Genomic DNA, 16,175 nt, shown 5'->3' on the forward strand with positions numbered 1-16,175 from the left:
ACAGGGCAGATGGTGGGGGGAACCAGGCGTGGAGGTGACACCAGGCCCGTGGGGAGGCAGAACCGGGCCCCGGGGTGACAGCAGCCCCGGGGGCGCTGCCCCAGCCACCGCTGCGTTTCTCCTCGCCGAGGTGGCCCCGGACGCGGGGGATTCCCAGGCCTATGCTCATGTCACCTTCTCACCTCTTTCTGCACATCCAGAAGGACTCAAATGTTGGGGTCCCCCTCCCCAGATCAGAGCTGAGATCAACCACCTGAGATCTGGCAGATAATGTGATTCCTGGAGGTGTAATTTTAAGGTAACCGATRACATTTATTACCTAATAAGACAGAAGTAATGCACAAGAGTAGGAAATAGCATGCTTTTAATTCTACAAATGYTTTCTACCTATTTACAAGATACCCAAAACATCTGCTCCAAATCCAGTAACAACACTTGCCAGCCAGTTAAGCTATTCATTACTCATTCACAAAACTTTTAATGGCAGCAAACCTGTGTTCAGGAATGCACAGCTGCAGGTGGACAAACTGAAAGCTGGCTGGGAAATAAAATGCCTTCGATTAACAACAAAAATCCGGCTTGCTTTGAAGGCAAGCATGGGAGACCGAGGGAGTTCAATACGCAAGTCCATGCAGCAATGCTGTCTCACCCCTGCGCGGTTCAGTCGAACCCAGCCTTGCCCGGTGGCCTACCTGGGGATTTYGGTGAACCCCTGTGCAGTGCTGCTCCCTTTGAACACAGACGGCGACACAGGTTATCTGCGAGACAACTGGGCGCTGTTCTGCTCTAGAAAGCAATTAGGGTTTTTCCCATGATGAGCCAAAATTGCATATTTCTGTTTAAACTCATCACAAAAGAAAAGTTTAGCTGTGAACGGTAAAAAGGCTGTTAGGTTTTAACACAAAAAGTATTTGCAAGTAAAGAACTACAGCATGCCTCTCTTTTAACTCTTTTATTTAACAATTAACAATTAGAAACCTATTGATAGATTACACAGTTTGCCCTCCTGTTTGGGGTTTTTAATGCCTCAGAGTGTGTTGCCAATCCTGTCTCATCCCAGGAAGATAGCTCAAAGTGCTGGCAGCTTAGGYGAGAGGCAGAGCAGCCAAGCAAGAGTGCCAACCTCCTCCACGGGCCGCACTCTGCGTGGGAAAGCAGCCAGAGGCAGGAGTTAAATGGCAGCAGGAATTATTTCCTAAAACAAACCACATTTGAGATGGAAAGATATATTGGATACAATTTCAGGGACAACATTTTATTTTATAGACTTGCAAAGGTTACAAATGTTGTTGGGGAAAATTCTGGCAGGGCTGCAGGTCAGCCAGGTTGTATCTGCAAGGAGTGACTAACCTGACTGGCCCTGTTGCAAGGCCTTGCATCTTAAGCAACTCTCCCTAAAGTCTCCTTCTACAGAGCAGAAAGATAAAATTGGGTCCTGCCTCAGCCATGCATTTCAACATCTGCTTAACCTTGCACACAGTTATGGCCACCAATTCCAGTGTTTCACCTGTGCTTCCCTCACCTTTGCCTATTCTTTTCCCAGCTCAGAATTCCCTAATTTCTCAACATATTTTTGGCCTTCAACTCCTAGTTCAGCCACCTTCTCTGGCATCTTGTTTTAAAAAGACAGCGCATACACACAGAGCACAGCTCGCCTGCTAAATTTCAGTGACAAGCTCCTKCAAAAGAAACCCTGGGGAAAAAAAAACAACAAAAACCCGAAAAMCACAGTGTTTTCGTATCAAGCCTAGCTGAACGACACAGGGGTGCTATAACAGCACATGCAAAAACAGCTGTGCTTGGACCTTTTCTAGCCAAGTGCCTCCAAGCTGAGCACTACAGTGGCACCGAGACAGAGGAGCTTTTCCAGGCGCTCTCCGCTGGGGTGAGGATTGCTGGCTGCGTGCAGACCTTGGTTGGCCGCTCCATTTGGGACATGATCTAGCTCGATGCCGCGGGTGAAACCCAGCCCTGTGCAGAGAACCCACACAAAGCCACTGCCTCGGCAAGGTGGAGGAGGGCACTGTGTTAGAGTAGTGTTAGACTTAGCCACAGGGAAGGAATTTCATTCACAGTGAATTAAGAGGCCAAATCCAGAAACAAGGCTGTTGTGTACTTGCTGGTAGGAACTAGCTGAGAGACAAAGAACAGACAGAAAACACCATGAGCATGTATTTATAAAGGAAAAAAAAAAGAAAAAAAAAAACCCGAGGGACAAACTGGTTTTGTTTTACCATTATTAAGGAATGTTTTACCAGCTTTCTCCTTGTATCCTACAGTTGTTCACCTTTGGCACAAGGAATRTATCACAAAATTTAATTAATAATAATACTTCATAACAACACTCAGCACTTACATAGCGCTTATCATAGTCAAAGTGCTTTACAAACAGTTTGTGAGTCCTCACAACACCCCTGTGAGGTAGGTAAGTATTATTATCCCCATTTTACAGATGGGGAAACTGAGGCAGAGAGGTAAAGTGACTTGCCCAAGGCTATTTAGGGAGTTGAAACTCATGACATAGTGGCCTGATTTTGCTCTCCCTTATGGTGGTATACCACAGATGGACTCCCATAAAGCTACAGTAGTGTCAGCAGAATGATCAAAATCAGGTTTTTCTGGATCCCAGTCTTCCACTCAGATCAATCGACTGTATCTGCTCCACCTAAAACAACAGGTCCACCTTCAGGAACACTACAGGAAATTCATAGCACAGCAGGAGTGAGTCTGCAATCTTAAGGCAAGGTGTACATTAACAGCTCCACAGATCCATATCAAGTTGGACTACCTGCAGATGCATCATTTGCCAGGCTGTAGGAGTCCAAATACAACAGCTCAAATGATCTCTCAGCTGTGCCTATATCAGCTATGGGGCTGATTCTCTTCTCCTTCAAGTTCGAGTAAATCCAGAGCAAATCAATGGGGCTGCAGCAGTGCAAGATTAGTATGATATCTGAACCAGACCTTTTACCTGCTGCTTTGTAGGTAAATGCCCCTATTAACATCTGTTCATTTTGGACAGCTTCGGCATGGTTCATTTCACTCACTCTCCCTTTCTCTCCCTCCCTCTCTCTCTCTTTCTCCCMAAATTTTTCTCTCTCATATAAACAAACTTTCAATATTTCCAACTCCTTAGTCACCAGCATTTAAACAGCACCATACATCTTTCTAAAACTGATCAATATTTCCAAAAAGTGTCAATGCATGCAAATATCAAACGTACAAAAACATCAAGAGTGCTGGGACATGATACCAAGGATAGAGGTGATTACAAGACAGCACACAATTTTTATTAAAAATATCAAAGAACTCACTCGTACTGTAACTATGCCACTTAGATGATCACACTCTAACCTGCAAAAATACAGGTACTTACTCCTTCAACTATCTACCTACATACCTAGAAAGAAACAGAAATAGCAAGCACACACATTTATACTTCCTCAAACTTGGCAGGCACTATTCATGTGAACAGGAAAGGAGAGTTTGGTGGGTGGGTGGGTGGGGGGAGCGTGTATACCTGTTTTAGGACAGTGGAGTATGAGAGTAGTAGAAAATATTATGTGCTTAATTACCAAATAAGCAAACTGATGGCAAGAAACCCCCAAATTAGAAGGATTCATGTATGACATCCACTAAAAACCTCAAAACATAAGCACACTGAAACCGGCAAACAGCTTGTGCCACTTCACCTGTGTCCAACCATGGCATCAGCAAGTAAGATCAAATAAACCTCAAAAAGAAAGCAAAAAGAAGAACAAACCAGCCTAGAGACAACAATCTTCCATAAACCCACTTCCCTGCATTATTTTCAAATACATTTTACTCTTAAGCAATTTCAGAAAGGAGTGGGTGAGAAAGATACCCACTACTATTTTTTTTAAAACTGGCTCAGCACCAGCTCAGAGAGAGGGAGAGAAAAAATAATTCTTCAAACATGATCCTTGGTACTCAATTAAAACGTTGCTAGCCAGCTGACAAAACCCTAAATTGTCAGAGGGTTCGAAGTGGAGTGGATACACAGTGCTGYTCATGTTCCTCTTCATTTGCTATGATATCTGCTCCGTAGGCCTCATCTGAATATCTCCAATCTAGAAGAGACCAATGTATGATTTTACTGGAGCAATGAAACATTTTAAATTCTGTATCAGGTACTTATATGCCGCACCATTACAGCAATGAGTTGCACACACAAAGAGTTCCTATGACTAGAAATGAGCCCCTTAAACCAAGCCATTAGACAGAAATGAAGGTAAGTGTGACTGTTTTGCCTTTAGCAGAAGGGATAAAAGCATGAATATATGCAGAGAAAAAAAGAGTGCAAGATGACATTGGCTATAAGCTCTCATGGTTCAAGGCTTAAGTTTGCTCCTGCTCATAGAGGGTCAAGCAGAAGTAATGCTGATGAGTGTGTTTCTCCATATTGGCCTATAGCAAGATTTTTCATCATCCTTCTTTCAAGGACAGGCCAGCTGCAGTCAGAGCCAGGACACCAGAGGCAATGGACTGATCAAATGTCAAGACAGCTATGTCTTGCTCAAAAGGAGCAGAGTTCATGTGAAGGGGTTGCTAAACCTTTTATGGCCAAAGTCTGCTTTTGCAACAGAGACTTTTATGCAGGGCCCCAGCCTACATCCTAAACTTTGAGACTGTTCCCTGCCTCCTCCTGGTTCCAGCTCAGCGGAGTTGCTCACTTCTTTGATGTTTCACAGGAGAGAAGCCCCTCCGGCAGCACAAGCAGCTTGCACTGTCCTGGGGAGGTGCAGAGCGCTTGGCAGGATCAGGCCCAACACTTTATGTGGCAAGTGGCAGAACATGACCCAGCTGCAAGGAAGTCAGCAAGTTTCAGATAGCACTATACAAAAGGGCAAATGTGCCCCCATCCATCCCATTCCCTCTACTATGCACGGTCCTCTGCGGCCAGAGCAGCCTTTGCTGGATACACAGACCACAAGCAGCCTGAACAGCRCTGTCCCAAAACTGCCGTTAATGGAAATTTAAGCAAATGTGATCACTGCTAATCCCCAGCCCTGGCCCTACTAAGCACACAGCTGATACAGCAGCTGCAACACTGATTAGCAAACATCAAAGCAGCAGCTACTCTTTCCTCTTTCAGCTACCCACAGAGTCCACCACTCCAACTGCAGCTTACCTGTACATGAGGTGGGGCACTGAGGACATATATGACAGCATTAGCCATATCTTCAGCTTTGAGACACTGGAAAGATAGGACAGAGATTGTCTCAGTCAAAGGCCACCTCAGGAAACATTAACCACGAGATCACTCCTTTCCTAACTATCAATAACAAGTTTCAACAGTCTCGCTTGGGCATTTCAAGAAAATATGCAAGTGAGCAGGAAAAAAATAACCCATTAAAAATTTAACAAAGATGGTGCCTGGTGATGATATTCCTGCATTTGCTGCATTATTGTAAAATGCTTTGAGGTGTCTGCTGAAACTAAGATCCCCCAGTGCTGGGCAGCAGAAACAGAGAGATGCAGGAGGTGCCCTTCTTAAAGAGCTGCAATATACATTAGACCAGACAAATGAAGGAAGATAGAGGCACAGTGGAAAGCAGCTAGGCTTGCCAGGCACATCAGGGAAGAGCAGAAAACAACCCCCCTGTCTCCTCTTGCTATTTGCCAAACCTAACACCCTCCCTGTGAAACAGCATTGGGGCTTTCTGGAAGTCAGAAATCACCCCTCCAAGATATGCCTAGGAAATACTTTTGGTTATTTCTCAGTGTAGACGACCACAATTAAATAATTCAGAAGAGACTTTCCAGGTGTCTTCTAGGATCAAGCTAAGAGGACGTGCAGAGGAGCAGCCATTTGGCAGAGAACAGGGGACACCATGAGGATGGGAACAGCAACAGGACTGTTCTGGCTCCCAGWCTGGTTAGGCATGTTGGCAAACTACCAGTACAGTCATTCCATCAGGTCAAGCACTGCCATCCTTATCGAAGAGTACCAGGGAAGCACAGGAAATCCCATGCTAGCCACTTGCAAGGCAACATGCTTTCAGAGTTCCTCTCAACCACCCTTGTGTAGGTATGGCTGCCTGTTATGTCTTCCCTTCAGTAAAGGAGCCACAGCCTGCAAAATGTCAAAGCTGACTGATTTATTTACAGGAAGACCTAGATATAAGGAAATACATAGGGAGTGGGAAACCTGCCTTTGATTACAAATCTACATAGTATGTAAATATCAGTGCAAAATCTGAGGTCTGAGACTATGGGTCCAATTCTGCTGAAGTGCTGAGACTTTCCAAGGATGCTGACTATATTCTAGAAAGCACTCAGCACTCTGCAAAGTTGGCTTCTTGCATGATTAACCAGAAGGGAGATCATTTGACTATGATCAGAGCCATTTCCCTCCATTTCCATTTCTCCGCGTCCTACCCGAATGCTCTCATAGGTGGCAGCAGCTCTCTCTGGGTCATTATCATGAAGTTTAAAAGCAAATCCTGTTTCCACCAGTCCTGGAGATATGCACTGGAAAAGAGCAGAGCACATCCTAATAGGATTTGTAATTCCCCTTCAGGAAAACGATTTAAAAAAGAAAAACTTCTTAGCACTGCAAAAGCCAGAAGATCACCCCTTTCACTATTGTTTCTCTCCCTCTACCCTTTTTCTTAGGGGAATAGTTTAAGAGAGCAGATACTGCCTTAATGATTACTGTGAAGGGTATGTCTGGACAACCACTGATGGGTGTACTTTCCTCTTCATGCCACAAAGGGACATATAAGCAGAGAAAATGACAGAAAAGCTCACAATATGGATTAACTGCTGGACGTATCACTTCTGAGATATAAGGTCTACATGAGAGCAAACAGCCCCAGCTGACTGCTTCCTTCTGCTGCCAAGAGTTCCCCTCACTCCCCAGAACAGTCCCACTGTGTGCACCCTAAAAAGTTTATTCTCTGACACAGCCAATTGCTACCGCCTTGACCATTTTCCAAAGGAAAACCTCTGCCCAGTAAAGAATGCCAGCTTTCTACCTTCCATGAAAGCAGCAGAGAAGARGAAATCCCTCAGTACTCACTGTAGCTCGTATATGAGTCTTCGCCTCTCTGAGTTCTTGCCTTAGCCCCTCTGTGAGCGCTGTTACTGCGTACTTGGTGGCGCTGTAAAAATGCACCACCGACTGTGGCACGACACTGTGGCCATTCATACTGATGAGAGAGAGCAGAAAGGAAAGTGCTGAGAGCAGTGAGGAAAGTAAAGTCCAGGGGAAGAACCAGCAAAATACTCAAAATGTTTAATTATTGCCACTGTAACGAACACAGAGAAAGAGATGACAAGATGAATTGCTGCATGAAGAATTCTCCTCTCCCACACCCCTCTGTGTGTTATGGGATGTCCTGACAGGGCTAAGCTCCAAAGAGAACATGTATAACTGCTGGGGAACTGGCAACAGGGACGTGCATCAGCAGTAGCACCTTTCAAGGCAGTTGCTTCCTGGAGCTGGCCAAGAAGTTTAAAACTTCAGCCGYTGCAAATGATTTTCATTGTGCTTTTCTCCTGGGTTTGGTCTTTGTTCTGTTTACACCGGGGGGGGGGGGAAGCGTTTTGAGAATCTGAACCATCACAAACCTTGAAAAACCCCTCTTAGGACACATAAGCCACTCTGAGAGGCTAATGCTCCCATCAGAAATCCTCTCGGGGGAGGAAGTCCACATAGCTGATTCCATACACCACTCCCACACACCTGTTAATGTTAATAATATGCCCATCATCAATGTTTCTCTCTTTCATGGACTGATAGGCCTCTCGGGTGCAGATGCTGACAGCCATCACATTGACCTGAGGAAGAGAAGAAAGGAGACTAAGATCAGCAGCGCTCTGCCTAACACCKTTTGATTTGCCCTCTATGCTCCCGGAAGCACAGATGTGGGTTACAGACCCCAGCACAAACATCACACAGCAGCAACGACCAGCCCAGGAGGATGCCACGCAAACCAYGGCTGCCTTGAACCAAGGTGAGCCAGGACGTGGCAGGAAGAGCCCCAGCCCTCTCGCTGCGCTCGCAGCAGAGCCATACATAGACGATTCTCAGCAGTGCAGGACCCGACACRTGGCAATTCCCGTTAACGCCAACAGAGGGAAATGCACATACACACATGGCATTAGACTGTGACCAAGACYAGGGCTGCAGTAACAAGGGATTTGGGCAGGGGAGGCATAGATGTCCAATTCTGTGAGGCAGGCCATGGCCTCTGCCTGAGATATATGGATTTAACTGTTTTACAGGTAAGCATGAGAGCCAAGTCCAAGTTAAGGGAGAACAAACCTGCTCCACCATGGTAAGCACTATATCCAGGAGACAAAGTTGTTGTTTTGTACAGCATGGAGCACACTGGAGTTTGGGCAGCTGATGAGATGCTAACAGCAGGTCATTAGGTCAGATAGTTAATRAGGAAACCCCCAGATACTGCTTGTCAGAGAGCCAGGCAGAGGTGCGGCAAACCACGTGGCTTGCAAAGAGCTTCCCATGGATGAGTGAAGCCAAGTTCACACTACACCATAGAGAGGGCCAGCGTAAGTAATCCTAGAAGATGCAAAAGGTACAAATCTGGCAYGCCGACTGCTGACATTTTGCTCAGCCGTAGCTGGGTAAGCCAAGGAAGGAAGGACAAGATAACACATCTGGTCCTTCAACACAGGATCCAGGCTCTTGCTCTTTGGACCAGCACTGTGGTTCAGTTAAGCTCAAAGCTGGCACACTGCAGAGATGATACATCTAACAAGCAAATGCCCTGACCGTCTGCTGGCCATAAAACAGAGTCAAAGTCTCCAGGAAGACTGAGGTATGGAAATTCCCCTGGCKGGCATTCAACAGCATGAAGCACCAACAGGTACATGAGATTGATGGGCCTGGTAATTCGCAAGCCATTTCAGCAGCAGTGTTAATTGCTCAGGTTGATAATGTTCTAGTTTTAAAAAAAGTGGCCGAAAGGTAGAAAATATTTGCAAAAGCCCTCTAGAAAGGATGYGACAGCTTCAAGGCAGGACACACTGGCAGGTGACAACTAATGGTAACTCACTTTGTTAACAATATCAGCAGGCCAGACGAGCCCAGAAAAACTACTGTGGAGTAAATAACTGGCAAGAACTAAAYTTCTGATGAATCAGAAATCAGTTGCAACTAAATATGGGAGGAGCACTGGGAACAAGGCCATRTGGACAGCAAATGTAAGGATACATGAAAAGGCTGGCAATCATCTCTGAGAAACTTATAAACAGAAATGAGATAGACTAACCAGAACTTCCTAGAACAAAAGGACATGCAGCTGCAGTGGAGGAACATTAGTTTGGAGAGTAGAAATTAAAATCCACCCCCTTCTGCCTTTTAGAGATGTACTTACTGAGCAGCACACTCAAAGGACTAGTGGGTTCAGGTGAGGAATGTTCCAGTCCCTGCTTCTGTCTCAGTCATTAAGTCTTACTCTTCACCAGCAGCCATACCTATGGGGTTTTGTCTAGCAACAGAGAAGCAGCCTGCTTATCCGATCGTATGTTAACATGGAGTACTCAGGCAACACAACAGGTATAGTCATCACCATCTCCACCCAAGCACACTGTGGTTGAGCGCAGTCACTGCTGGCTATCTCAGCTGTTGTACCTGGGGTCACAGAGAGAAATTCTCCAGCACCAGACCAAAGATCTACCTCAGCTGTGCAGGGCRGAAAGTTAGCAGGCATTTCAGCAGAAACTGCACATTGCAACCACCTCGGCACTGGAGCAAAGCCCAGACCAGGCAAGGCATTTCAAATCTTTTGAATTTCACAGCAACAAGGTCAAGGAAAGCGGGAGTAACCTGCTCCAGTTCGATATAACAGCCAACTAAGGAATCAGTCCTTTCAGATACAGATCTTAGCCGCTGTTCATAGGAAGAGCTGTCATGACCAGCAACACCCCTGCTTCGCTCCCTGCCTCAAGAAGTGCTGATGCCAGGAGAAACTGCATCTTTGGGGCAGTCACTCCCAGGCTCCACGTCGTCTCCGCAGGCCGCTAGAGGGTAACATCAGCCTAAAGCCAGGACCAAGGCCCAACTCCAATGCTGTGATTCACGCTGAGCAATGCCTCCTTGTGTGGGTAGAGCAACAACATTTTGACAACTTCTGGCAGAGCAAGATACTAATCAAGAGCCATGTGAGCAAGCCCAGAGCCCGTACAATAAGCCAGCCTGGCACAACAAAACCACCATCTGGAAGGCGGCAGACCTGGGATCGACACATAGTCTTTTCCCAATAGCGCCCACAGGATTTTGGAACTCTGATTCCATTTTAAAATGCAACTCAGGCCACTTAGGAGCCTAAAAACATGCCTGCAAAATGAGCAAGTCTTAGGGCAACATCACTTCTTGAAAAAATCTAAAGGTCACTTGTACAAATCTCATACAAGATGTTTTTCAGCACTTTTTTCTATTCTGAGAACAAAAGGTTCAAAGGTCCCTTAGCAAAGATGGCCAACACATCTGTGCTCTGCATTTGCAGAGCACGTTGCACAATACAGCAGGTCTGTGACTGCATAGGTGTGCAACAGGAATAAGTAAAATTTTTGAGTAATTTTTAAGTTTTATTTGCCAGGCTAGGAAAACAAAGGAACCTTCTTGTGGAAGTACCAGGCATTTCACTTCCCCAAACCAGGCTTTTCTAAGGCATCACAATGAGCATCCTAACTTCCAAGTATGCACAAAAATTCATGTTACAGAAAACACATCTATTCTTCTTGCTTTTAAATACCATCTGTGCAAAAAGCCTCACTGGCCAATGAATAATGCTGAGAAAAATCAAACCCAGTTACCCTCTTCAACTGGGAGAGGATGTGTGCTACAGCCCTTTGCACCTGGAACAGAGCAAATGGAGAGTTCAGCTCAAATTCCTGGCTGTAAAGGTCAGTAGGTAAAATGTGAAGGAGCTCTTCAGATCCCAGAGTGGAAAGGCAGTGTGTACACAGCACCTGGCCCTGGCTACTCCCATATGATTTGGAGATGACTGGAGGACTTTGCTCCTGCTACATGCTGAGCACAGCCTTGCACACATGTGGAGAGAAACTGGGCATTTGCTGGCTGGCAGCCTTGGGCTCAGCACTGTCAGAAAGCAACAGAAATGAAAGTCTGAACCTGAGACTGCAGCAGCCCAGGGAGAGTAAGTGCCTACAGATTTCAGATTCCCCTTGGGAATAAAAAGATCAGATGATAAGGATCTGAAACATTTAAAAAAAAGAAAGAAAAAAGAAAAAAGAGTAAGGATCTTAATAAGTAAATGATAACACTACTTCGATTGGTAGATATACAGCAAGAGGTTTTATAGAATGGGTATACTGAGAGGGGAATCTGGAAGACGACAGGCAGCCTCAAATCTCATAAAAAATGCATGGAAACAAAAATCAATTTGCCAAAAAGAAAAAATGCCTTTAATTTAAGGCCGTAAATGCCTTCTAAAWCAATAGATCAATTGCTGCTTAGAAATTTTCCCTGTCTTGCATCCTAGAAGTACGCTGAAACCACCCCAGCTGCATCTCAGAGCAAATGGTGCTGCTCACTAACACCTTCCTCTAACAGGTCTTTGGAAAAAGCCTTCCCAGCTCCTGCTCAGCTCTGCAAAACCCAGTGGCAACCTCCYCCAGCCTGACCCTCTGAAAGCTCCAGAGCACGTAGAAGAAATGGTCCTGGCAAGCATTTCCCTGGGGCTGGCATGCCACAGCAAGGAGAGCTGTCAGTGCAGATCCTCCCAAACCCTGTTATCAGGCCAGTGGCCACATAGCCACAGCATGCTTGGAGAACAAGATCTCCAAGCAGGGAGATAACAGCAACGACAGTGACCAAGGCAAGGAGATTACAAGGCAACATGCAGAGCTGGATTTGTGGCAAAATAACGCTGGGAAGTGTTCTGCTTTACACCATCTCTGTCCTGGCAATGCTTCACTCAGTTTTCCTCAAAACCTCCATGGCAACCAGGGGTGGGAGAGATACATCTGTGTGGGGACCTAAGGTAGGCAATCCACAAAAGCAGAGCTTGACCTGGCTGCAGTCACAACAGCGAGCAAAGCCACCAAAATGCTAAAAAGCACTTAATCAGCCACGATAAGGTGGCTCTCACCTTGACAGCAGGAGTYTCTGGCCTCAGTGTACTTTTGCCTCCCTGTTTTGCTTTACACAGCCTCCAAAATGGCTGCCAGATAGACCTCTGTTGGCCACCAGATCCAAGCTGATCCCATCGTCATTGAGAGCAGACCCTGAGCCTGCTATCCACGGAGAAGGGCCATGGAATAGGAGCAAAAGATGGAGAAGTCCCCAAAAGACATATGTCTCAGTATGGCAACACTCAGGTGGGAATGTCACTTGTAAATAGCATGATCCGTTCACGCACTCCAGGTGTGGCATATGAAATTGGTCCATCCACATGCAGCTCTAACCAGATTATGGGCAGAAAATGAGGCTATAAAAACAAAAGCATTACAGCTTCTTAAGTGAAAAAGAATCTGCCCATTTTACAACCCACTGCTATAACTACTTAACAGGATTAGCTACAAAAGCCAGTGCTTGGCATTTAATTTCCTGTTTAAGAAAAAATGAGGCTCCTTACCTTTTAGAAAGCCATTGAATGAAATGAAAAACACTACTGAAAGTAATACGCATTTCCATACCCTAGGGTTAAGGCATGTGGCTCAGCAGTGTGTGATGGCTGTTCAGTTCCAATGGGAAAGATGAGGGAGAGCTGATAAGCTTTCAGTCTTCTTCTGAGGGGCAACAAACCTGGGCCTTGCCAGAGCCAGGTGGAAGCAGGCCCTCTGCTCTACTTGTGCGAAATAAACAGATGAGTACAACAGTGTTGGAGCCAGCAGAAAGAGGCTCTGGAGCTGGGCTTCCTGGGGACACTGCAATGTCTCACGGGCAGCACAAAGCCCTGCCTGGGCAGCAGGCAAGGTACAGCAGTAGCTCTCCATCAGGCCGRCAAGTTCAGAGCTGCTTCAGACAACACAGCCACATGGTAGCAGCTCACAGGACACACAAACCTCTCTGCTGACAAAGAGTTCYTTATGTTTTAGTCCTTAGACTTACTTTAACTGTAGTCCAGTTAAATACAGAAATCAAGCAGTCAAATACTGCAAACCCCAGTGACACAGCAACCTATGAATTTTATTGTACAGACAAGCTGAGCACAGTTTAGACAAGCAGGAAGCCAATGGGAAGGCTCTCCCTGTTCTGAGCATTTCCAGCATTCAGAYTGATCAAAAAAACAAAGAAAAAAGATGTGAAAAACATTTTCCTACTGCCTTGAACCAATTCCCGCAGGTAACTGTAATTCAGGGAACCCAGTGGTAAAAAGCCTGGCCATCGCGGAGATCTTCGCAAGCGCAGTTCCCACCCTCCCAGCAGCACTACTCACATCTATCATCGTCCGCCAGCCCTCTGTCTTTCCCGAGAGCAGGGGCTCCGGGCGAGCCAGCCCTGCGTTGTTGATGCACACATCAACCCCCTGGTGAAGGGTCTTGATAGCAGAGAACATCGACAGGATCTCCTCTTCGTTGGAGAGGTCGCACTTGTATGGGATGAGGGTCCCAGGATAACCAGCACTCTGGCATTCAGCTGCCAATTTCTGTGGAAGAGAGAAAGGAAGGAAGACAACAGCCATCAGCATCCTTTCCTCATAGAGGGACCTAAGAGACAGGTTGTGCTTTTCATCCTTCCTGCTCGCAATCATTGCTATTGTAGATCTGAGAGAGMGCAAAACCAAAGGACTGCAAACAATACCAAGGCCCAATGTTCACACCAGGCCCCATCCAAGCACAGCCAGAAACAGTCATTCACAGGCACCAAGGGTGAAGCAACGGGAACAACCTACTCCAACACTTACAGCAGCTGCAAAGTGCTCTGACCACTGCTCTTACAAAGCTTGACACTGGCCCTCCCTTGGTCTTTTCTCAACATAGATTCCCCAGCTGTGCTGCACAACGTCTGCGGGGAAAAATGCACTGAGACCCTGCCTAGGCCTGTTGCCTCGGCATACCTAAGCACCTGATGTTAGGAGATGTGCCCTGGGGTCCTGTGCTGCTGACTAAAGTTGCATTTACTTTGCAAACCTAGATAATTTAGGCTGTAAGGCAACACCCTTGGGGAGCCTTCCCGAAGGACATCTGTGCTTGTGAAGCCGCCACACACAAGGAGGAGCAAAGGTGCAGCCCAGCACCACGCCTGCCACTCCAGAGTCCTCCACAGCATTGGGGACTCAGCCATGGAGAAATAAAACCATCCGAGAGCGATTTCTTCACCAGCAACCCAGCCCCAGCCACCTAACACATCCTTTGGCGCCAGCCCTTCTCTTCCTAAGTGATAAATGTATCAACGATGCTTTTGTTTTCCATCACTGCAGAGGTAAATGATCCAACACCACTCCCAATAAAAGGGAGCAAAGCCAGGTCTGACAGGGAGCAGGTCTTGCTTAAAGCAGCTTGCAAGAAACAACACGGGAAGATGACTGCCGGGAGAAAGGGACGCTCAGGCACCCCTGGAGTAACCACTGCTCAGGGTAAAGCAACAAACCTAYTCCTTGCCAAAGCATACTCAACCACTGTCATCGACACAGGAAAGAAGAACGGGGCAGTTTTTCCTCTTTCACAGAAAGCCCACATAAATACCTTTGTGCTGGGTGGTCAGTGCAGATCTAAACAGTTTTAAACGAGCAAAGCCATATGCAGCCTGGGGCGTGTTTTTTAGCAGTATTTTCTTGCTTCTTAGCATTKTTCCCCCACTCCCTCAAATTAAAAGGCAAAATTCCATAAAGCAACAGCAATACATTCTGGGAACCATAAAAACCTGCATTTGTTCATTTTTCAGCACAAATGCTGCCAAGAGAAGCACCATTCACCCCATTATTCACCTCTGCAGTGGGAGCGAGGCCTTCCCAAGCAATGTAAATCATGGCCCCTTCCAAGCAATGGCTTCATCCACATGTATGCAAGAGGGGATCAAGCTCCTTGTTGTTTGACTCTCCCTCTAGGCACATGAGGAGGGAAATCTCTCAGGGTAATGCTAACATCAGCCCCAACTTCCCTGGGATCAATTATACCTTTCGTCATTAGAGAAGAAAAGCTTCCCAGCCCGCCACCTAGACACTGCCATGCCCAGCTCCCCGGCATTTGCTCTYGGGAAGCCACTGCAGACCAGCTGCGCTCCCCACAGGGGCTTCAGGGACCCCTAACGGGACCTCCATCAGCTCCTGCGCTTGCAGCACCCAGGGCAGCTCATTCAGCCATGTGCTTAAAAACACATCCCTGGGTTAATAGAGCATGGCAGGCTTCCCAGCAAGGYTGGCACTGGGGAAGAATCATTGAAAATGCTAATTAAAAAAATACGATAACAATAATCTTGAGATATATTTGTGAGTCTAGTGCTTCAGTCTAAGTTATTAAACTGAAGGACATGTTCTGTGTTTGTCCACTACCCGGAGCAATATAGTTTGGGATGAGCAGGTGCTGGCAAAATACTAATAAATGCCACTGTGGCCGCAAGCTGGAGGGGGCCAGTGGCGGCCAGCACAGGCTGCGAGTCTCCCACACTGCTGCACAGATAAAGGACAGGGCAATCGCATGCCTTACAATTCCTCATTAGCCATTATCAACAATTATTCCAAGCATCCAGATCTTTCATCCAACTAGACGATATAAAGCAAATGCAAGGCCAAGAGCTGCTGCCGGCCGAGCGCGCTAACGATGCAGCAGCCACCGCACCAAACTCTCTGGAGGACGCCCTTTCCACCCTGACGCTAATGAGAAACAGCGTCTCGGCTCTGATGTGTCATATTGGAGACAGTGACAGCTTCCAGCGCTAGGCGAGAGCCACGTGATGTCTGGTTTCTGCAGAGATGGACTCTGGCTACAAACATCCACCAAATCACTCCAGTGCGGTTGCTTGCAGACGTTTCACCAATGTGACATTTCAGTGAGTATAATAAAACTCACGTCCTGTCAGGGGAAGGTTCCTGTCCCCTCGTGGCTCTTCCCTGCGTGCCCAAGGTGACTGTGATTCGCAGCACTCTACGAAAGGAAGAGCCAGGCCCAGTGTAGGAGGCCCTCAGCAAGAAAAAAAGCACACGGGGCAGCCGGCATGGCACCTGCAGCGACACCGGGGAGCTCACGCTGCACGGGAGGGACAGAGAGTCCACTTA

At 46.8% G+C, this 16,175-nt stretch overlaps 1 protein-coding gene across 1 annotated transcript in view; it reads right to left on the minus strand.

Annotated features, from left to right (window-relative positions):
* Positions 1 to 346: 346 nt before the first annotated feature.
* Positions 347 to 16,175, minus strand: part of DHRS11 (dehydrogenase/reductase 11) — a 33,133-nt gene continuing 17,304 nt past the window's right edge. Inside the window, exons 2-7 of the mRNA XM_085302917.1 lie at positions 13,398 to 13,607; positions 7,712 to 7,806; positions 7,046 to 7,175; positions 6,403 to 6,495; positions 5,153 to 5,218; positions 347 to 4,091 (exon numbers count right to left, since the gene is read on the minus strand). Of these exons, the coding sequence (XP_085159043.1) occupies positions 4,050 to 4,091; positions 5,153 to 5,218; positions 6,403 to 6,495; positions 7,046 to 7,175; positions 7,712 to 7,806; positions 13,398 to 13,607 (636 nt within the window). The 3' untranslated portion in view covers positions 347 to 4,049. The remainder of the gene's footprint in view (positions 4,092 to 5,152; positions 5,219 to 6,402; positions 6,496 to 7,045; positions 7,176 to 7,711; positions 7,807 to 13,397; positions 13,608 to 16,175) is intronic.

This window comes from Rhea americana, unplaced genomic scaffold (assembly GCF_003343005.1).
Source record: "Rhea americana isolate MKP2758 unplaced genomic scaffold, rheAme1 scaffold_194, whole genome shotgun sequence".
In the NCBI taxonomy this organism is placed as follows: domain Eukaryota; kingdom Metazoa; phylum Chordata; class Aves; order Rheiformes; family Rheidae; genus Rhea; species Rhea americana.